The 20,818-nt window shown below is 60.4% G+C and overlaps 2 protein-coding genes across 7 annotated transcripts; both read right to left on the bottom strand.

Moving 5' to 3' along the window:
- Positions 1-1,204: 1,204 nt before the first annotated feature.
- Positions 1,205-10,578, bottom strand: LOC112543917 (leukocyte immunoglobulin-like receptor subfamily A member 6). The gene is made up of 9 exons (XM_075917457.1): positions 10,353-10,578; positions 9,393-9,428; positions 6,173-6,454; positions 5,376-5,438; positions 3,841-4,149; positions 3,391-3,477; positions 1,940-2,221; positions 1,491-1,577; positions 1,205-1,320 (listed from the first exon to the last, which is right to left on the bottom strand). Exons 1-9 carry the CDS (start codon positions 10,576-10,578, stop codon positions 1,205-1,207), a joined length of 1,488 nt encoding a protein of 495 aa, XP_075773572.1.
- LOC142825586 (leukocyte-associated immunoglobulin-like receptor 2) lies at positions 6,314-20,142 on the bottom strand. 6 transcript variants are annotated; one of them, XM_075917488.1, is made up of 14 exons: positions 19,993-20,142; positions 19,685-19,720; positions 18,575-18,865; positions 18,100-18,186; positions 17,406-17,531; positions 16,805-16,832; positions 16,243-16,289; positions 14,189-14,226; positions 12,088-13,786; positions 11,055-11,090; positions 9,993-10,637; positions 9,559-9,909; positions 9,397-9,428; positions 6,314-6,454 (listed from the first exon to the last, which is right to left on the bottom strand). In XM_075917488.1, the coding sequence occupies exons 1-9, from the start codon at positions 20,018-20,020 to the stop codon at positions 13,652-13,654; spliced, it is 816 nt and encodes a 271-aa protein (XP_075773603.1). In that variant the 5' UTR covers positions 20,021-20,142; the 3' UTR covers positions 6,314-6,454; positions 9,397-9,428; positions 9,559-9,909; positions 9,993-10,637; positions 11,055-11,090; positions 12,088-13,651. The 6 variants fall into 6 exon arrangements, with proteins under 6 accessions (XP_075773603.1, XP_075773604.1, XP_075773602.1 ...); XM_075917489.1 differs by lacking the exon at positions 9,559-9,909 and having other exon boundaries at positions 11,017-11,090; XM_075917487.1 differs by having other exon boundaries at positions 9,559-10,637.
- Positions 20,143-20,818: the final 676 nt, after the last annotated feature.

Below are 20,818 nucleotides of genomic sequence, written 5' to 3'. Positions count from 1 at the left end.
GCTCAGAGGTGGGGCTGGGTGGCCAGGGGGCTCAAAGCTGGGGCAGGGGGTTGAGGTGCAGGAGGGGTCTCAGAGCTGGGGTTGAGATGTTGGGGGGCTCAGGTCTGGGGCAGGGGGTTGGGGTGCAGGAGGGGTCTCAGAGCTGGGGTTGAGGTGTTGGGGGGCTCACAGCTGGGGCAGGGGGTTGGGGTGTAGGAGGGGTCTCAGAGCTGGGGTTGAGGTGTTGGGGGGCTCACAGCTGGGGTGGGGGGTTGGGGTGCAGGAGGGGTCTCAGAGCTGGGGTTGAGGTGTTGGGGGGCTCAGAGCTGGGGCAGGGGGTTGGGGTGCAGGAGGGGTCTCAGAGCTGGGGTTGAGATGTTGGGGGGCTCAGGTCTGGGGCAGGGGGCTGGGGTGCAGGAGGAGTATCAGAGCTGGGGTTGAGGTGTTGGGGGGCTCAGAGCTGGGGCGGGGGGTTGGGGTGCAGGAGGGGTCTCAGAGCTGGGGTTGAGGTGTTGGGGGGCTCAGAGCTGGGGTTGAGATGTTGGGGGGCTCAGAGCTGGGGCAGGGGGTTGGGGTGCAGGAGGGGGTCTCAGAGCTGGGGTTGAGGTGTTGGGGGGCTCACAGCTGGGGTGGGGGGTTGGGGTGTAGGAGGGGTCTCAGAGCTGGGGTTGAGGTGTTGGGGGGCTCAGAGCTGGGGCAGGGGGTTGGGGTGCAGGAGGGGTCTCAGAGCTGGGGTTGAGGTGTTGGGGGGCTCACAGCTGGGGTGGGGGGTTGGGGTGTAGGAGGGGTCTCAGAGCTGGGGTTGAGGTGTTGGGGAGCTCAGAGCTGGGGCGGGGGGTTGGGGTGCAGGAGGGGTCTCAGAGCTGGGGTTGAGGTGTTGGGGGGCTCAGGGCTGGGGCAGGGGGCTGGGGGTGGGAAGCAGGAGGGGGCTCAGAGCTGGAATAAGGGGTTAGGGGCGCAGGATCAGGGAGGGAGTTTGGGTGTGAGAGGGGCCCCCAGGCTGCAAAGGGGAGCTCTGGACCTCCCTGGGGTGGGACGAGCCACGCACAGGCCAGGCCCAATGCCCCAAGGGCCAGATCCCGGTTTGACCCCAATGCCCGGCTCCTTCCCGCCCCGCTCTGGGCAAAGGTCTCCAAGGCCCTGCCTGGGGGATCTGAGAGGTGGCCCCGCTCCCCAGGCACAGAGCAGTAGGGGGAGGGGGGCCCCCAGATCCTGTCTTGGGTCCTCACCTGCGGCTGTACCCGGCCTCGGCCAAGATGGCCACCAGGGCCAGCAACACCCCAGCGGCCAGGCCCAGACGGACGACGTTAGCCTGGGAGTAATTCTGCTTTGGGGGGGACCCTAGAGAGAGGAGAGGGGCAGGAGGTAAATGCCCCACATAGGGGGGGCCGTGTCTCCCTAACTCCCTATGGGAAAGATGGGCCAGTCCCCACAGCCCCCCAATAGAGTCTCTCCTGCCTCCTGGATCAATAGAGAACCAACTTAATCGGCCGGCCTTGAGACCCCTGTACCTGTCCCCGTGCTGCCTGGGCGGGTGGGAGCCGGCTGCGTCCTAGGCCGGGTGGGGTAGGGTCTCCAGGGACCACCAGAATCAGCACCTGTTGGGGGCGAGGGGAGTAAGGGGGAGACACAGCGACTTAGCGACACCACCCCACACCCTGACTCAGCATCGTCACACCGGGGGGAGCAGGATGTATAGTGGCTGGGGACGGTGCCTTCTGGGCTCCCCTGGTCACCCCCAAGGTGAGGGCAGCCCCCCCTCCCAATCTGCAGAGCTACCTTCCACTCGGCATCACCAGCAGCTGGGAACCCCCCCAGAGACTCCGTCCCCAGCTGGGTGTCCCCTTTTCTGGGCCCCGGGGACAGAGCCTGGCTCAGAACGTCCCATCAGCACCGCGCCCCCCTGAGGGTGTGTCCCAGCGTGGGGCTGGGAGGAGGGACACCAAGCTGGGCCCCTCACCTGCTACCACCAGCTCTATGGGGTCGCTGGGGTGGGACACGCTGGGCGGCTCCGTCAGGCTCTCGTAGAGGCAGGTGTAGCTGCCCCCGTCCTCCCGCCGGATGTTGGCGATGCGGAATTCGGCCGTGGAGCCGGTCGGCTCCGTGTGCCTCAGCGCCACCCCCGCCCGGTACAGCCGGAAGCGCACGCGCGACAGCGAGCCGTGGCAGTAGAAAGAGACGTCCGACCCCGGCGCCAGCTCGCCACTGGGGCTGAGGGAGATGGTGGGCTTGGGGTAGAACTCTGGAGTGGGGCAAAGAGAGAGAGAGACTCAGCACCAGACCCCACGGCTAGGGGATCCCGTGGCCTTGTCCTGGCACATCGGCGCTGAAAGCATCGGGGTGAAACGTAGGGTGGGAAGCAGCCAACTCGTCCCGCCCCGGCGCTGAGCTGGGACCGAGCCAACCTGGACCACCCCCAACCAGTGTTTGTCCAACCAGGCCTCAAAAATCCCCAAAGGCAGGGATTCCACAACCTCCCAATGCAGCTATTCCAGGGCTTAACCAAGCCCAGATTAGGAAAGTTTTCCCTGCTACGTCTCTAGCCGTCATCCACACGAATGTCTTCTTCTCCGGCCCTCGGGGGACAGGGAGAACAACCCATCCCCATCCTCTGTCCCAGGTCGGAAAACGTATCCGGTCCCCCCTCGGTCCTTGTCTTTAGACTAAACCCGGTCAGGCCTTTCAACTTTTCCTCACGTCTCCCTCTCTAGCCCTGGTGCCATCTTCATTGCTCTGCTCCGGATTCGCCAGATCGGCCTTTAATATTCAAAGCAACTTGCTAGTGCCGTGTGAAAAATTCACCCAGCAGGATGGAGGGAAACCACCTTAACCCCTGGTGTGAATGCACCTTGCTGGACAGAAGAATTCTTCCCTCGAGTTAGCAACCACTGCTAGGGGAGGTGAGTTACCTACATCTATGGAAAAGCTTCCTGGGTCTTACCTACGACGTTTCTGTTAATACAGCCCAGAAAAAGATTTGCCTTTTCCACCCCCGAATCGCACTGGAGGCTTGTATTAAATTTGTGATCTGCTCTAAAACTCAGACACTTTCCTGCAGTCTTGGACCGCACCAGCCTCGTGCCTTCGCTTTTTCCTTCCTACGGGCAGCACTTTACGCTCATCTTTATCGAGTTTCATCTTTGCGCTTTCGGCCAAGATGGCCACCAGGGCCAGCAACACCCCAGCGGCCAGGCCCAGACGGACGACGTTAGCCTGGGAGTAATTCTGCTTTGGGGGGGACCCTAGAGAGAGGAGAGGGGCAGGAGGTAAATGCCCCACATGGGGGGGCCGTGTCTCCCTAACTCCCTATGGGAAAGATGGGCCAGTCCCCACAGCCCCCCAATAGAGTCTCTCCTGACTCCTGGATCAATAGAGAACCAACTTAATCGGCCGGCCTTGAGACCCGTGTACCTGTCCCTGCGCTGCCTGGGCGGGTGGGAGCCGGCTGCGTCCTAGGCCGGGTGGGGTAGGGTCTCCAGGGGCCACCAGAATCAGCACCTGTTGGGGGGCGAGGGGAGTAAGGGGGAGACACAGCGACTTAGCGACACCACCCCACACCCTGACTCAGCATCGTCACACCTGGGGGAGCAGGATGTATAGTGGCTGGGGACGGTGCCTTCTGGGCTCCCCTGGTCACCCCCAAGGTGAGGGCAGCCCCCCCTCCCAATCTGCAGAGCTACCTTCCACTCGGCATCACCAGCAGCTGGGAACCCCCCCAGAGACTCCGTCCCCAGCTGGGTGTCCCCTTTTCTGGGCCCCGGGGACAGAGCCTGGCTCAGAACGTCCCATCAGCACCGTGCCCCCCTGAGGGTGTGTCCCAGCGTGGGGCTGGGAGGAGGGACACCAAGCTGGGCCCCTCACCTGCTACCACCAGCTCTATGGGGTCGCTGGGGTGGGACACGCTGGGCGGCTCCGTCAGGCTCTCGTAGAGGCAGGTGTAGCTGCCCCCGTCCTCCCGCCGGATGTTGGCGATGCGGAATTCGGCCGTAGAGCTGGCTGGCTCCGTGTGCCTCAGTGCCACCCCCGCCCGGTACAGCCGGAAGCGCACGCGCGACCGCGAGCCGTGGCAGTAGAAAGAGACGTCCGACCCTGGCGCCAGCTCCCCACTGGGGCTGAGGGAAATGGTGGGCTTGGGGTAGAACTCTGGAGTGGGGCAAAGAGAGAGAGAGACTCAGCACCAGACCCCACGGCTGGGGACAGAGCCTGGCTCAGAACGTCCCATCAGCACCGCTTCCTCTGCTCATCACATAAAGCAAGGTCACGGTGCGGTTGTGCTAGAACAATGGGAGGTGCCTGGAATGGGATTGTTTCTCGTAACGTGGAAAGGGAGGGGTCTGGTCAGAGGGACAGTTATACCGAATGACCACAAGGGGGCAGCAAGGGGACAGGCACCGGTATTACCCCACTGGGCCAGCAGGGGGCAGAGGTGGAGAAAGGGACAGTTCTACCTATTTCAGAGTGTGTTTGTCTGTGTATCTGTTTGTCCCTCCTATTAGACCCTTCCCTGTCCATTTTATGAGGAACAATCCCATTCCGGGCACATCCCATTGTGTGGCAGAGCCAAACCCTGACCTTGCTTTAAGTTCTGATAAGGGGAAGCTACGTACAATGTGGTGGCCTGGCCAGGGCCGGCTCGAGCTATTCCTGCGCCCCGGGCAGCGGGCGATGCATGCGTGGCTCCGCCCCCGGGCGCACGTGTGGCTCCGCCCCCCAGTGCGCTGTGCACCTTACAGCTGCCATCAGGCACCCCCCATAGGTTGGCGCCCCGGCAAGCTGCCCAGCTAGCCTCCCCCTAATCCGGCCCTGGTCCTGGTTCTTACTGCTTAGGAGGAGTTCTTAGGCAAATGGACTCTCCGATGCACAGACAGGTGTATATATTTATAGAATACAAAGCCAAAGATTTCGATATGTTTTAAATAAAATATTTTGTTCCCCTATTAAAATAACATTGTAATTGAATGCAGAAATGCAAAGAAGTAAATACAATTTGAACCCCCTTCCCCCATCCATTCTCTCAAATGTACTTTGGAATAAAATTAGAAAAAAATGATAAAGAAAATGCATGTTGACGTGTAACACATTTGGCAATGAAAGAAATAATAAAAGATCTGTATTAAAGATGTGGCATATGCTTAAAATAAAATACAGTTCACCCACATGAAAATGTATTGGAACAGATTTGGAAATGAAAGAAGTGCTTTCGAAATAAAACTGTCACCCAGCTTTCCTAAACCTTTGAGCCAGACCGAATAATGTCCTCTCACAACAGTGATAAATACGTCTCACGGCAAACAAGCGCACGCGGACGTTGAAAATGACACGCCACGATAATATTTTGAAATCAAATGTAGCGCCAATACATTTCATAAACACTCAGGTATCGGAAATAAAGGGACCCAGGTCTACGCCCACGCTGGAGTTACTCACTTGCTGATGGGTGCGAATGTCAGAGGCAAAACCTGCATGGAGAAGGGAGCATTTAGTGCCACAAAGAGAAAGGTCGGGAGAATCGATCCTGGTCCATGGGTTCCCACCTAGGGAGATTTCTGGTACCAGAGGGCTCTGGAATCTAGCAGGCAAATGCAGAGAGAGACGGTGGGAGACCAGGACCACTGGGTTCTCTTTCTGACTCTGGAAGAGGAGTGAGGTCCAGTGGTTAGAGTGGGAAGGGGAAGCTGGGAGCCAGGACTCCTGGGTTCCCTCCCCAGCTGTGGGAGGGGTGGGTGGCCTAGTGGTTAGCGCAGTGGGGCTGGGAGGTGATGTCCTCTGGGTGAAGCATACAGTGGTAAGGGGCCGGAGCAGGTAGGACGGTAGAGAGGAAAAAAACAAGGGCAGAGCCTCACCCGCGTTGATCCGGTCAGGGGCAAGTCCAGGCCACGGGTCCGGCGTGGGGAGAAACAGACAATTAACGTTGTTACTAATCACAGTCATATCTCACCTGGCCGGAGGTGGAGCTCAGCCCAACCAACTTGCCAGGGGCTTCACAAACCCGAAACAATGAACGTCTTCCCTCCGGAGACTGGGGCCGTGTCAAGAATTCATATCCAATGACCAAAGCAATAGGGCCTGGGAGCTGGGACCCCTGGGTTCTCTCCCTAGCTCTGGGAGGGGAATGAGGGCTAGTGGTCAGAGCTGGGGGCGGAATCCAGGGCTCCTGGGTTCCGGTACTAGGGTAGAGCAGACGACCCCTCACCTGCTACCACCAGCTCTATGGGGTCGCTGTGGGGGGACACGCTGGGCGGCTCCGTCAGGCTCTCGTAGAGGCAGGTGTAGCTTCCCCTGTCCTCCAGCCGGGCGTTGGTGATGCGGAATTCGGCCGTGGAGCCGGCCGGCTCCATGTGCCTCAGCGCCACCCCCGCCCGGTACAGCCGGAAGCGCACGCCCGACCGCGAGCCGTGGCAGTAGAAAGAGACGTCCGACCCTGGCGCCAGCTCCCCACTGGGGCTGAGGGAGATGGTGGGCTTGGGGTAGAACTCTGGAGTGGGGCAAAGAGAGAGAGAGATTCAGCACCAGACCCACGGCTAGGGGATCCCGGGGCCTTCTCCTGGCACATCGGCGCTGAAATCGTCGGGGTGAAACGCAGGGTGGGAGGCAGCCAACTCATCCCGCCCCGCGCTGAGCCCGGACTAAATCAGCCTGGACCATCCCTGACCGGCCTTTGTCCAACCGGGCCTCAAAAATCCCCAAAGCAAGGGACTCCACAACCTCGGGGGACAGGGAGAACCACCCATCCCCATCCTCTGTCCCAGGTCTGAAAATGTATCCAGTCCCCCCTCAGTCCTCATCTCTAGACTAAACATGGCCGCCTAAACGGTAAGAGTGAGGACCACCAAATTGGACAGGCAGCTTCCTCTGCTCATCACATAAAGCAAGGTCACGCTTCGGTGGTGCTAGAACAATGGGAGGTGCCTGGAATGGGATTGTTTCTCGTAACGTGGAAAGGGAGGGGTCTGGTCAGAGGGACAGTTATACCGAATGACCACAAGGGGGCAGGAACAGGTATAACCCCACTGGGCCAGCAGGGGGCAGGGGAGGAGAAAGGGACAGCTCTCTCCTATCTGTTTCAGTAATAGAGATGTAGCCGTGTTAGTCTGGTGTAGCTGAAACAAAAACCAGGACTATGTAGCACTTTAAAGACTAACAAGATGGTTTATTAGATGATGAGCTTTCGTGGGCCAGACCCACTTCCTCAGATCAAATAGTGGAAGAAAATAGTCACAACCATATATACCAAAGGGATACAATCAAAAAAAAGTGAACACATATAAAAAGGACAAATCAAATTTCAGAACAGAGGGGAGTTGGGGGGGGAAGGTAAATGTCTGTAAGCTAATGATATTAGAGGTGATAATTGGGGAAGCTATCTTTGTAATGGGTAAGATAATTCGTGTCTTGTTAATTATCTTACCCATTACAAAGATAGCTTCCCCAATTATCACATCTATTTCAGTGTGTGTTTCTCTGCGTATCTGTTTGTCCCTCCTATCAGACCCTCCCGTGTCCATTTTATGAGGAATAATCCCATTCCAGGCACATCCCATTGTGCAGCACAGTCAAACTCCGACCTTGCTATAAGTTCTGATAACGTACAATTTAGTGGTCCTGGCTTTTACCGCTTAGGAGGATAAACCTGAAAAAAAACCAAATAGTTTTGCAGCACCTTAGGGTATGTCTAGACTACACCTCTCTGTTGACAGAAAGATATAGATTAGGCACATCAAAATTGCTAATGAAGTCGGGATTTAAATATCCCGTGCCTCATTAGCATAAATATGCCCACTGCTTTTTTTTTAATTGGAGTTTTTTTTGAAAAAAAAAAAGGCTGTCTAGATGCAGATCTGTCGAAAATAAAGCCTTTTTCGACAGATCCTGTGTTCCTCAAAAAATTAGGTTTACAGGATCTGTCGAAAAAGGCTTTATTTTCGACAGATCTGCGTCTAGACTGCCAGTTTTTTTCGAAAAATCTCCATTTCGAAAAAAAGCGGTGGCCATGTTTATGCTAATGAGGCACGGGATATTTAAATCCCGGCTTCATTAGCAATTTCGACGTGCTTGATTTGCAGCCCTCTGTCGACAGAGGGATGCAGTCTAGACGTAGCCGTGGACTGCATCATGAGCTTTTGTGGGCGCAACGCACTTCTTCAGATGAATGGCGTTATTAAAGGTCCAGTTTCGAAATAAATGGGGGCTAGGGAGGGGGGAAAGAATTGATTATTTCTTTCCCTTTTTTTTGGTCTAACTCCAGTCATCTGAAGAAGTGGGCTGTGCCCACAAAAGCTCATGATCCCCTCTACATGTTTTGTTAGTCTCTACGATGCTGCCAGACTGTTGTTTTTTAAGTTTTTCCAGTTACAGACTCACTCGGCTCCCCCTCTGAAGCAGTTAGGAGGAGTTCTTGAACAAATGTGCTCACAGATGGACAGACAGATGCAGATTTCTAAAATATATAGTAGAAGCTTTCCATGTGTTCAATACAATATTTTGTTCCCCTATTCAAATCACATTGTCATTCAATCCTGAAATGAACAGAAATAAATACAATTGGAAAATCCCCTGTCCATGCTGTTAAATATACTTGGGAATAAAATCTGAAAAAAAACATAAAACAATAAAGTGGATAGTTGATGGTAATCCATTTTGCCATGAAAGAAATAATAAAAGATCTATATTCAAGATTGTGTGTATGCTTAAAAGAAAATACAGTTCGCCTACATTAAAACGATTGGGACAAATTTGGAAATGAAAGAAATGCTTTTGCAATACAATTTTCGCCAAGCTTTACTAAACCTTTGAGCCAGAACGAACAATGTCCCCTCGCAACAAGGACAAATACGTCTCACTGCGAAGAAGCGCACGCTGAAGTTGAAAACGACACACCACAATGAGATTTTGAAATCAAACGACTCACCAGTAGATATAATAAACACTAAGGCTGTGTCTACACTGGCATGAATTTCTGGAAATGCTTAAAACAGAATAGTTTTCGTTATAAGTATTTCCGGAAAAAGAGCGTCTACATTGGCAGGATGCTTTTCCAGAAAAGCCCTTTTTCCAGAAAAGCATCTGTGGCCAATGTAGACGCGCTTTTCCGGAAAAGAACCCCAATCGTCATTTTCACGATCGGGGCTTTTTTCCGGAAAAGACTACTGGGCTGTCTACACTGGCCCTTTTCCGGAACAGTGTTCCGGAATAAGGGCTTATGCCCGAGCGGGAGCAGCGTAGCTTTTCCGGAATAGCGGCAGATTTTGTACAGTAGAGCGTCGTTGCTTTTCCGGAAATTCAAGGGCCAGTGTAGACAGCTCGCAGCTTATTCTGGAAAAGCGGCTGATTTTCCGGAATAAGTAGCCCAGTGTAGACACAGCCTAAGGTATCAGAAATAAAAGGACTCAGGTCTATGCCCACGCTGGAGTTACTCACTTGCTGATGGGTGCGAATGTCAGAGGCAAAACCTGCATGGAGAAGGGAGAATTTAGTGCCACAAAGAGAAAGGTCAAGGGAGAATTGGTACCCCGACTCCTGGAACCCTCATTGTCCGAGGAGTAAGGGAAGATGGCGGGGCGGGGGGGGAGAGCGCTCTACCTCAAAATAACTGCAGTGTAGGCAGCACCAAAAGCCGAGATGACCCCTCTGACTACGCAAATGGCGTAGCCCATGTCGCGGTTCGCCCGGCTGTGTAGACACACCCTAAAGGTCCGAGCAGCGGGGCTGGGAGGGGGGGTGCACCATGGAGGAGAATCCAGGTCCCCCCAGGGGACATCTCCACAGCCAGCGACAGTGGAGTTAAGCCACGTCGCGTGCGGGGCTGAAATCGAAGGAGCGGGACGCGGCTTCGGGCATTGTCTGTGCGGCAGGGAGGGGAAGGAAGCGCGCTCTCCCTGCGACTTCCCTCACGCCGCGGGAAATGCAGGGTACAGCGTCGGAACGAGAAGCCTGTTATTTCGAAACAGCCCCCGTGTTAAAGGGCCGGAGCAGGCGGGACGGTAGAGGGGGAATAGACAAGAACAGAGCCTCACCCGTGTTGGTCCCGTCCGAGGTACGTCCAGGCCGCGGGTCCGGCGCGGGGAGAAACACACAATTAATGTGCTTATCCATCACTATCCTAGAATCCTACAGCGGGAAGGGACCTCGAGAGGTCGAGTCCAGCCCCTGGCCCTCACGGCAGGCCCAAGCGCCGTCCAGAGCATATCTCATCGGGAAGGAGGTGGAGCCCAGCCCGACCCATGACTCCGAAGCTGAGTTCAGAATTCATGATTAAAGCAGGGAGCCAGGATCCGTGGGTTCTCTTCCCGGCTCTGGCAGGAGAGTGAGGTCTAGTGGTTAGAGCTGGGGGAAGGTTGGGTTCCGGTACTCGGCTATCGCAGACAACCCCTCACCTGCTACCACCAGCTCTATGGGGTCGCTGTGGGGGGACACGCTGGGCGGCTCCGTCAGGCTCTCGTAGAGGCAGGTGTAGTTGCCTCCGTCCTCCAGCCGGGCGTTGGTGATGCGGAATTCAGCCGTGGAGCTGGCCGACTCCATGTGCCTCAGCGCCACCCCCGCCCGGTACAGCCGGAAGCGCATGCCCGGCTGCGAGCCGTGGCAGTAGAAGGAGACATCCATACCCGGTGCCAGCTCTCCGTTGGGGCTGAGGGAGATGGTGGGCTTGGGGAAGGGGGCCTCTGCAGAGAGATGGATGCAGGCTATGAGGTACCGCACCCCCTTGGGGGAGGGAAGGTCCCCTGCCCCACGCCCTGCCCCTGAACCTGCCTGTCCCTGCCCCGGGGCCAGATGGGAGCTGCCCTCCCAGAGGTGACAGACCCCCACCCCCTAGACCCCCTTCCTTGCCCCCCTGTACCAGCCTGTCCCTGCCCTGGGGCAGGGTGGGAACTGGCTGCCCCTAGAGGGGAAAGGCCCCATTTTCCACCCCCCATGAACTAGTGAGCCCCTGTCCCTGGGGCCCACTGTCCAGCATCCCCCTACCGTCAAATCTGCCCCCTCGAACCCCTGCCCTCTCCTGAGCTGTGATGTTACCCTCCCCCCCCATCGCATCTCCCAGACCCTTCTTTGGACAAAGCTGGTGTCTGCAGGCGACCCACGTGCAGCAGCCAATGGGAGGCGGGCCCAGATGACGCCTGTAATGAGAAGTGGAGCATTCACTGGAGGGCGGGGGGAGAATAGATCACATCCCGCCCCTCCCTGTGTTATATCATCAGGGCCAGAGTCACATGCCAGCCCATGGGAATCCGCAGCCGTGCACACGGGCTGTGCACATGGGCGTTAACTCTGAACCCTACCGAGGGGCCGAGAAATTCAGCTGCTGGGAGAGATTCGTCCCAAGGAAACCGAGAGTTTTAAACCTCCCCTCCGCTGTGTAGCTGCAGCCTGGGAGAGATGCAGAACCTGGGAGAGATGCAGATGCTACGCCCCCAGGCACTGGGCTGTGGGCACGAGCCAGGTCCCTCTTGGGGGAATTTGCCCACCGCTCGCTGCGGAACCAGGGCTCCAGCTGTTGACTGGGAGTTTCCGTGCCCAGCCCAGAATCCACAGGGTGTGGGTGGGAGGGGGGTTGGGGGCCACAATGGGAAGAGGTGCCCAGCCTACGAGGCATGGGGGGCTGGGAGACAGATTCCAGCTATGGGGGATAGAACAGGCTGGAGGAGGAGCTGGGGGGGGTGTTGGTGATGAAATAGGGAGCCAGTCTCTCGCTGGCAACTTCCCTAAAGTGCCCTTCCTCCCCACCCCCGCCATGTCTGCCTTACCAGGTACCGTGCCTTGGCTGGGGGGAGGGGGGCACTAACACAGCTTCTTCCTGGGACCTCAGTTCTGGGGTCCAAAGCAGACCTGGCCCCGCCACACAAACTCCCCCCGCCCCCCACCCAATCTGACCCCCGGCATTAGGAAACACCCCTGGGCATGGGTTAGGGGAGAAGTTAGGGGGCTGGGCCGAGGACAGGGCTAGTTGTGGGGGGCAGGCTGTGTGTGGGTGGGGGGGGCTCTCCCTGGCTCCCCACTTGCAGTGGGGACCTGACAAGGGCTCACGGAGGCTGAGCCAGCCCCGTCCCTCAGCCTCGGGGAGGGGAGACGACTCCCCCAGACGGGGGAATGGCCGAGGCGCAGGGATGTACTTACCTAGGGCGAGGAGCAAGAGCGGGGGGAGGCCCATGGCGCTGGGGAGCCCGGGGAGCAAGCGGCACCTGGGGAGCGATGGGTGTGCGACTGGCTCTGGGGAGGAAGCGCCGGCTCAGTGTCACAACCGGAAAAACTTTTCCCAGGGCCTCCACCACCCACAGCCCAAGTTACACAACAGCCTCCAGACGTTGGCCTCGCCGCAGGGGCTGGCGCCGGGGGGCGGGACAGAGCAGCCTTTGCCCTGGAGGGGCTGGCTCACAGCTGGCCCCGCAGCAAGGCACCGGCTGTCTCGGGTGGGCTCTTTAAGCCGGCGTTAAGGGAAACTGAGGCAGCGTGGACCTGGCTGACGTCTGAGCATTGGGGGCAGGTGGACCCGGTCCGTCGTGTCTCTTCAGGCTGACGGGCACCGCAGGGGCTCGGGGAGGGGGGGGGGCGTTTTGTGCAGCAGCCAAGGGGACCCCTCCGCTGCACACTCCCTGGCCCCCTGCTGGGGGGATTCCGAACGGCACGGCTATGTGTCCTAGCCCCTGCACAGCTGTCACGGAGGTGTGGGGAGCCGCCAGCCAGACCTGACTCCCAGCCAGCAGGGAGAACAGACGGTTTATTGGTCCTCAGCGTTGCACAGACTTGTGGTTACGGGACCCAGGAGCAGCCAGGGCGATCCCGCTTGGGGAGCGGAGGGCGCCCCGGGCTCCCTCCCTGCATCCTAAGCCGGCCAAGACTCGCTCACACGCTCGGCAGAGGTGCCGGGCTGGGGCGGCCTCCAAAACTCCCATCCCCAGCCAGGGAAACTGAGGCACGCTACTGCAGAGCGCCCAGGGAGCAGCGATTCCTGCGTAGCCCCAGGGGCAGGGCCCAGGGCCTTGCCCACGTTGTCCGGTCCAGAGTTCTGGGGGGGGGGGGGGAGATCAGGGTCACAGGGTCATTCCCCCCACCCCCGGACTCCCGCCTCCGGATCTCTTCCCTTCCCCTCCCCCTATGACCACATGGAGGGGGTGAATATGGCCAGCATCAGTGGGTCTTGGGTGTCAGACCCCTCTGTAGTTTCACCCAGAGTCGGGGGGGGGGGGAGAACTGGCCAACGTCCCTTTCCCAGAGGGGCCACAAGGCCGTGCTGGGCAAGGGACCCCTCCCCCAATATAACCAGCTCCAGTGCCCCAACCCAGAGATGGCCGCATTTTGGTGCCAGGCGATGGGTCCTTGTATAAACAGCCCCCGCACCTGCCCCATCTTCCCCCCCGGGTTTACACCCCCCCGCGCAGGGATAAGGGGCTGTGGGGTGCCGGGGGGGAGCAGTTTGTGGTTCTGTGTTTATTACAAATCTGGACAGGAACAGGGCGCAAAATAACACAAAGAGCCGCCTTGGTGCATCCTCTCCCTTCTCCCGGCGCTGAGCCCCCGCCGGCCCCCCCACCCATGGGTCTGGGCAGGGCAGGGGGGCCCCAGTTCAAAGAGACGGGGCTGCAATGGTGGGAGCGCAGCGTCCCCCCGAAATCTTCTCTATAAGAGTTCTCTGGGGCTGGCGTTGCAAGTGAGTCCGGTGCCCCGGGGTTCTGGGGGGCTCTCATGGCGGGGCCCCCCGGCTCCCGCTGACGGCGGCGTACAGGACGGGCTCCGGGGCAGGGGCCCCCCGCTTGGCCTGCAGCGCCTGGTGGTCCAGCTCGGCGTAGGTGAGTCCGTCGGGGTCGGGCTCCTGGGGCTGGGAGGGGAGAGAGTCATTGGGGTGTGGATGGGCCTGTACATCCAGCTACCGCCCCCGCCCAACACACACAGAGCAGGGCCTGTCCCCTCCAGCAGGGGGCGCAGGGACACACACACACACACACACACAGCAGGGCCTGTCCCCTCCAGCAGGGGGCGTGCGCGCACGCACACACACACACACACACACACACACACACACACACACACAGCAGGGCCTGTCCCCTCCAGCAGGGGGCGTGCGCGCACGCACACACACACACACACACACACACACACACACACACACACACACACACGGTGATCCCATAACCCCAGCCACCCCACCCTGCACTGAGTGAGCCAGGCAGGCGGGGCAGGGTTAGGGCTCAGGCCCCCTGAGGGAACCGGGGACACTCACCAGGCTCTGCGGCTGTTTCCCTTCGTCGACGGAGGCGTCTGTGGAACAGAGACACCTGCTGAGCAGCGCCCCCATCCGGCCCAGAGCAGATCCCCACCCCCAGCGCTGACCCCCCCACACCTGTCCATCCAGGGGGCTCTGAGCCCAGCACAGCGCCCCCCACCTCACCCCACAGGACAGGACATTAGTACCATTTTACAGAGAGGGAAACTGAGGCATAGAGCCGGCAGCAGGATCATGGGGGTTAGAGAGGGGCAGGGCATCTAAGTTCTTTCTCCTGGTACTGGAGGGGGAGTGGGGCTTAGTGGTTAGAGTGGCGGGGCAAGGCAAAAGCCTAGATGCCTGGGTTCTCTCCCCAGCTCTGCTAGGGGAGTGAGGTCTAGTGATTAGAGCACAGAGGGGCTAGGAGCCCAAATACCTGGATCCTCTCCCTGGCTCTGCAAGGGCAGCGAGGTCTAGTGATTAGAGCACAGAGGGTCTAGGAGCCCAAATGCCTGGATCCTCTCCCTGGCTCTGCAAGGGGAGTGAGGTCTAGTGGTTAGAAGAGGTGGCGCCAGACGTCTGGGTTCTCTCCTCAGCTCTGGGAGGGCAGTGGGGTCTCGTGGTTATGGGGGGGTGCGACTGGGAGCCAGGAGTGGATGGGGGGGGGTTCCCCCAGGTCTCTGGCTGAGAAGGTCTGAGGGGGGAGTGAAGGGTGGGGGGACACAAGGCTCTAGACCTGGGGTGGGAGAATGGGGGGGGCACAGTGAAGTCCCTGAACTAGAGGGGGATGGGAGTGTGGCCCCCAGAGGTGGGAGACAAGAGCTCAGCTGACACCAGCCGCGTCTAGGACCATCTCCTTAGTCCCACCCAGCAGCCGCTGGAAAACAGGCCCCTGTGAGGAAGTGGGGAGGGAGTTGCCAGGGCCGGGCACGTGAGGCGGGGAGCTCAATTGGCGCCCCCAGGCCTCCTCGCTTGGGCCAAAACTTTGAAAGGTCTCAGTTCTGCCTCCTTCCTGCTCTACTCTCCCACCTCTCCGTGCACACAGAGCAGAGAGAATACACACGCGCCAGCAGCAGACACAATTTTCTACACTCGGGGTCCTAGTGGGGCCCCCCATAGCCTGGCACGTGAGGCGGCCGCCTCGGTTCGCCTCACGGTAAGGCCGGCTCGGGGGGTTACATACACGTCAGTGCCCAGATGTTACTGGTTTAATGTGACAAAGGGGGGAGTTTGTGTTTCCGAGAACAGCCCAGAGCTGGAGCCGGGGTGTGTGGGACCCTGGTGACCCCGACCCTGCTCGGAGGACACAGCCGGTTCTGGCCAGAGGACGGACAATGGGCTGCAGAGAGGGACCCGCAACCGGCCCAGCTGATCCCAGCGAGGGGAGAACATTGGATGGAGAGGAGGCGGAGAAGCGAGGGGCCAGGGGACCCTCTTACCTGGGGAGAAGACAATGGATGGGGGAGGGGATGTTGCTGGGAGACTGGGGCTGTTTTGGGGGGACTGAAGGCCGAGCAGACAAGGCTCAGCTGGCTGCAGGGGAGACTGATGAGTGGGCTGAGGGCCCAGGCCGACTGGCCTGAGAGACCCGTTGCTGCGTTCAAAGCTCAATAGACCCTCCTGTTTGGTGCTGGCTGATAGCCGCTCTGGTCCAGAGAACAGGGGGGTGCTGTCCCTTCTGGGAGTGGAGGTCCCAGGGGTCCAGAGGGAGGGGACCCCTCGAAGGGGCTCATGGCGGAGGCAGGCGGCTGGAGGCCCTGAGAGGCACCGCCCCAGAAGCGGAGGGGCGGACCCCCCAGATGAGCGTGGGCCCCCCAAGAGTGGGTCACCGCACTGGAGTGGACCCCTGAGGAAGGGCTGTCTCACGCCACGGGAGAGGAGGGGGCTCCCCGAGAAGGGGCTGCCGCACCGGAGAGGGGGGATCCGCCCAGGAGCCGAGGGGCCACGTGTGGGCCCGACCTGTGAGCCGTGACAGCCCCACTCCCAAGTGGGCGGAGCCCCCACAAGCCCCTCCCTGTGTGTTCTGCTCTCTCTCCCCCTCCTCCCTTGTACCCCTTGGATGTGTCACTCACAGAGGGGGTCTTGCTGAGCTGGGGTCTTCAACGCCCCAGAGCTGGCACTAAAGAGAGAGAAAAATTCCCTTGTAAATGTCATAGCCCCCCACCTGCAGAGAGATTCCCCAATACACACCCCTGCTCAATTCTTCCTCTCTTTGAGCCCTGTTCTCTCTTCCAGCAGTTCTCAGTCAGGGGGTTGGGGCCGCAGGCAGGTTTCAGGGGGGCTGCGAAGCAGGAAGCCAAAGCCCCACCACCAGGGGCTAACGCTGCAGCCTGAGGAACTTCGCTTTGAGGGCCCCCTGTGGAGAGGGGCCCCAGGGCAACCACCCTCTAACACCAGCCTGGCTTTTAGATGCAGAGAAACAGGTGTGGGGGCTTCCAGACCCCCCCCCCCCCAACTGCTATACACCACTCCCCACCCAGAGCCTGAGACGGAACCCAGGAGTCCCCGCTCCTAGCCCCCTGCTCTAACCACCAGGCCTCACTGCCCTCCCAGAGCAGGGTACAGAGCCCAGGAGCCCTGTGACCCTGACAGCTCAATCACGGAGTACGGGGGGGATGGGAGCCGGGTTCCTACCTGCTGGGTCTCGGGGCGTCTCCTTTTCCTGCAGAGGGAAACAAACCAGAATCCCCCATGAGCCAATCAGATCCCGGTACCGGCGCCCGGCCCCTCGGCCCTGCACAATGTGGGGGGAGAGGCCTTCGCCTGCTGGGGTGAGCCAGACAGCAGGGGGCAGCACAACGCCATGTGCTGGGGGGAGGGGCAGATGAACTGGGGGGCTGCCCCGAAGCCTCCCTCGTGGGTGACTTATAACGAACCGGATCTGTGGGTCGTCTCCCCTGGCACCCTGGTATCTGAGCAGCGCGGCGCCGGCAGCTTTTCCGACAGGGACTCTTTGCCAGTTCTGAGATGCGGCCACCTCTGGGGTGGGGCAGCTCTGTGCACAGGGATCCACATGCAGCCCCCCCCTTCCTCCCCGCCGAGCTCCCACCCCATTCCTGGTAGCACAGCCCACCCTAGTGCTGCCCAGGGCATCAGGGCCATAGTGCCCCGGGGCCCCCCACTGAGCCCCACCCCCCATCCTTGGCTTTCCCTGCAGCCCCCCATCCAAGCCCGACCCCTTCCCACCCTGCTCAGTGGCAGCTCCGACCTTCCCCTAGCCGGGTGGGGCACTTACTGGCTCGGGTTCTCGCGAAGCAGACGAAGGCCGCGAGGAGGAGGAGGAGGAGGCCGATGGCCGCGACGCTCACCCCGGCGATGAGGGGGGTGCTCGGGCCATCAGATCCCGATTGCTCCGAACCGTCTGGGAAACAGCAGCAGCCGTGAGGGCCGGGAGCAGCTGGTCTGTCCTCCCCCCGTCCCCCCCGCAGAGACCTTCCCACCCAGGCAGTGCTCAAGGGGCCAGGACACCGCAGGGCAGAGGCAGCAGCCAATTCTATGGGGAGGCTGTTGGGGGGCCCAGGGGATCAAGTGGGGCCAGAGCAAGCCAGATGCAAGGGGGTGCTGGGCTGCAGGGAATGGGGGGCTCACTAGGGGGCGCTCTCCCCATTGCCCCAGCATGGCACTAGGGGGGCGCTGGCTGACCCAGCCTGGACTCATTTCCAGTCCCCCTGCCCAGTCGGTACCATGGCAACAGTCAGGCCTGGCCACCTGGCTTCAGACCAACGGGCCCATCTACCCCGGCGTCCCGCCTCCCACGCCAGCTGCTTCCCAGGGAGCCCCAGGGCACCCCAGCGGCCACTGATGGGCCCGGCTGCCCCGTGACCAGCGAGTTTGTGTCTGAGCAGGCGGCTTCACTCCCCTCCCAAATCTATCAATACGGGGGAGTCACTGCCCCGTGAACAGTCTCCCTCCCTCCCCCGCCCCGGTACCTGGCCCTGCACTGCCCGGGCGGGTGGGATCCGTCACCGCTCTGAGATGGGTCTGGTCGGTTCCCACTGTGGGAATAGAACCAGGGTCTGTCGGGGACCCAGGCGGGACAGGGGAAGAAATGGCAGCTCAGAGAGAGCCCCTCCCGCCCGCTCCCACGCACCAGCCTTCCCGGGGGAATAGCGGGGCCGGGCCCGAGCCCAACTCCTCTGTGCGTCCCCACAGCGGGGGGAGATGGGGGAGCAGCCCCCGGGGAAGGCCCCTGCTCTGCAGCTCCCCCTGGGGCAGGGATCCCCCCGCCTCGCCCCGAACTTCCAGCAGCTGCTGCTAACCCCCTCCCCAGTTGGGGAACCCCAATGACACATCCCCACTCTGCTCCCAGGACAGACATCCCCTCTGTGGGGCCCAGGGCTCATGGACCCCTCCCACCTGGCTGGGGGTGGGGCTGGGAACTGTAGGGCTGGGAAGGGCCCTCACCTGCTACCATGATCTGCACGGGGTCGCTGAGCGCCGAGTAGGCAGCTGGTCCCATCCTGTTGCTATAGCGACAGGTGTAGCTTCCACTGTCTTCCCGCCTGGCGCTGGCGATGGAGAATTCAGCCTCAGAGCCGGCAGGGTCTTTGTAGTTCAGATATTTCTCAGCCCCGTCCTTGTAGAGCAGGATCCTCAGGCCCCGCTGCTCAGTCCAGCACCGGATGGTGACGTTTCCCCCCACGGGGATCACCCCACCGGGGCTGGCGGAGATGGAGGGTTTAGGGCGGGGCTCCTCTGGATACACAAACAAACCGGCATTAAGTGGGGGTGACACAAACTGTGGCCGCCTGCTTCCCCCTCTGCCCATCTGGGGCCCAGCAGGTTCCCCCTCGCCCGGCCCTGGGTGCAGGCCCAGCCCCGCGGCCACAGCCGGGGTGAGACCCAGGAGATCTCCAGCCCTGACTCCTGCAGCTCCCCAGGGTCACTCCAGCCCTGCCCCCGTGGCAGCCAGGCGTGGCCCTGTGGGCCTGAGACCAGAACCACTTTCCTTCCGTCTCCCTGACCCTCCGGCAGAGCAGCAGCCGGGCGGAACACGGATCCTTCGAATGTTCCCGAGCCCACGGTCACTCCGGCTGTCCGCACGGGGCACAGGGCGGGATGTGGCCCAGGCTGCCCAGGGGATGCTCAGAGCTCTGGGCCGGGCTGAGCCGGACCCAGGAGCCAAGCAGGGACCTGTGTGTGCTGCCAGCCGAGGACTGAGAACAACGGAGCCCGAGACCCTCCGTCTGCGTGTGCACTTCTCCCCGCCCGGCCCTGCCGGAGCCGCTCCCCTGCACTGCTGCCAGAGCCCCGGGCTGAGTTGGGGGTCACTGCGGGGCACTGGGGGCTGACTCGGTGTTTCCTGGGGGGAGGGGCTTGGGTGCAGGTGAATCCTCCCGCTGTGGTGCCCATCCCTGTATCGAGTGGGGCGAGGTCTCAGACTCTGGCTGTGGGAAGGAGCCCATATCTGGCAGGATCATCCCTGGGGGAATCTGTACCCCTTGATCTCCCCCCCCGCGTCCCTCGTCCTTAATGCTGAAATTCCCCATAGCCCCGTTCCCCACAGATACTCACGCCCCCGAACCCAGCTCCGCCCGGCCAGCCAGCAGCCTGGAAAGAGACGGGTCGTTAGGGGCCAGATCCCAGAGCAAGTGGATCCCACAGATCTCAGATCCATCCCCTTCCCCGACACATGCCTCAGCCCCCCCCCCCCGACCCCATGGGCACACACCCTGGTCTCAGGCCCCCCCGTGGGCATACACCCTCATCTCAGACCCCCCCATGGGCACACATCCTGGTCTCAGACCCCTGCCCCCCCGAGGCACACGCCCTGGTATCAGACCCCCCCCCCCCTTGGGCACACGCCCTGCTCTCAGACTCACCGAGCAGGACAGTTAGAACAGACACCATGGTGGGCGCAGCGGAGGGCCCCTCTGTGCCCCGGTGCCTCGCTCTCTGCAGCCCGAGGCCCGAGTGCGAGCGGAATGAGGAACTGCACTGAGGATTGCAACCCCAGGAAGCCCGTGACGCGCTCAGCCCCCTTTCTTCCCCATCAGATGGTTTCTCTGAAATCTCCAGGCCAGATCTACCGTGGGCAGAGCAAAGCCAGCACCCAGCAAACCACATCCCCCCACGCAGCCAGCCGCCTGGTCCCACACGGGAGCTGCTGAGTCCGAGCGCCAGTTGGGAACGGGGGAGTCTTTGGGAGGTGTCAAAGGGGCCCAGACTGTCCTGGCCTTTTGCAACTGGCCTGTTTAGCCTCCCTGGAGCAGCTCACAGCAGAAAAAGGCCCCACCGGCCTGAGAGTGGAGGGGTCTGGCCAACTTCCCGCTCAGGTCACATTGCTGCAGATGCTGTTGTCAGCCCAGTGGTACGGGACAGAGGCAGGATGAGGGGCCTGGAGGGGCTGAGTTTTCTGGCCCCTCTGACGGGGGAGGGAAGGCTACACTTAGATCCTGAGTTATTAGAGGGGGACCCCAAAATTCCACAAACGGCACGTTTGATGCTCTCTTGCTGTTTCTGCTACTGCTGGTGCAAGTCAGTGTAAACCTGATGCCCCTGCACCAGAGCCAGATTTTGGGGCAAGTGCCGGGCTTGGGGGATGCCAGGCGTAGACCACAGAGTTTTATAATGTTTTATGTATGAGAATGAATGTTAAACAACTACAACTGCCAGTCGCTCTTCCCCAGGAAGCCGGGAAGTGTCTTA

This window comes from Pelodiscus sinensis, unplaced genomic scaffold, assembly GCF_049634645.1.
Source record: "Pelodiscus sinensis isolate JC-2024 unplaced genomic scaffold, ASM4963464v1 ctg86, whole genome shotgun sequence".
Lineage (NCBI taxonomy): Eukaryota > Metazoa > Chordata > Testudines > Trionychidae > Pelodiscus > Pelodiscus sinensis.
This window is presented reverse-complemented; position numbering and strand designations above follow the sequence as displayed.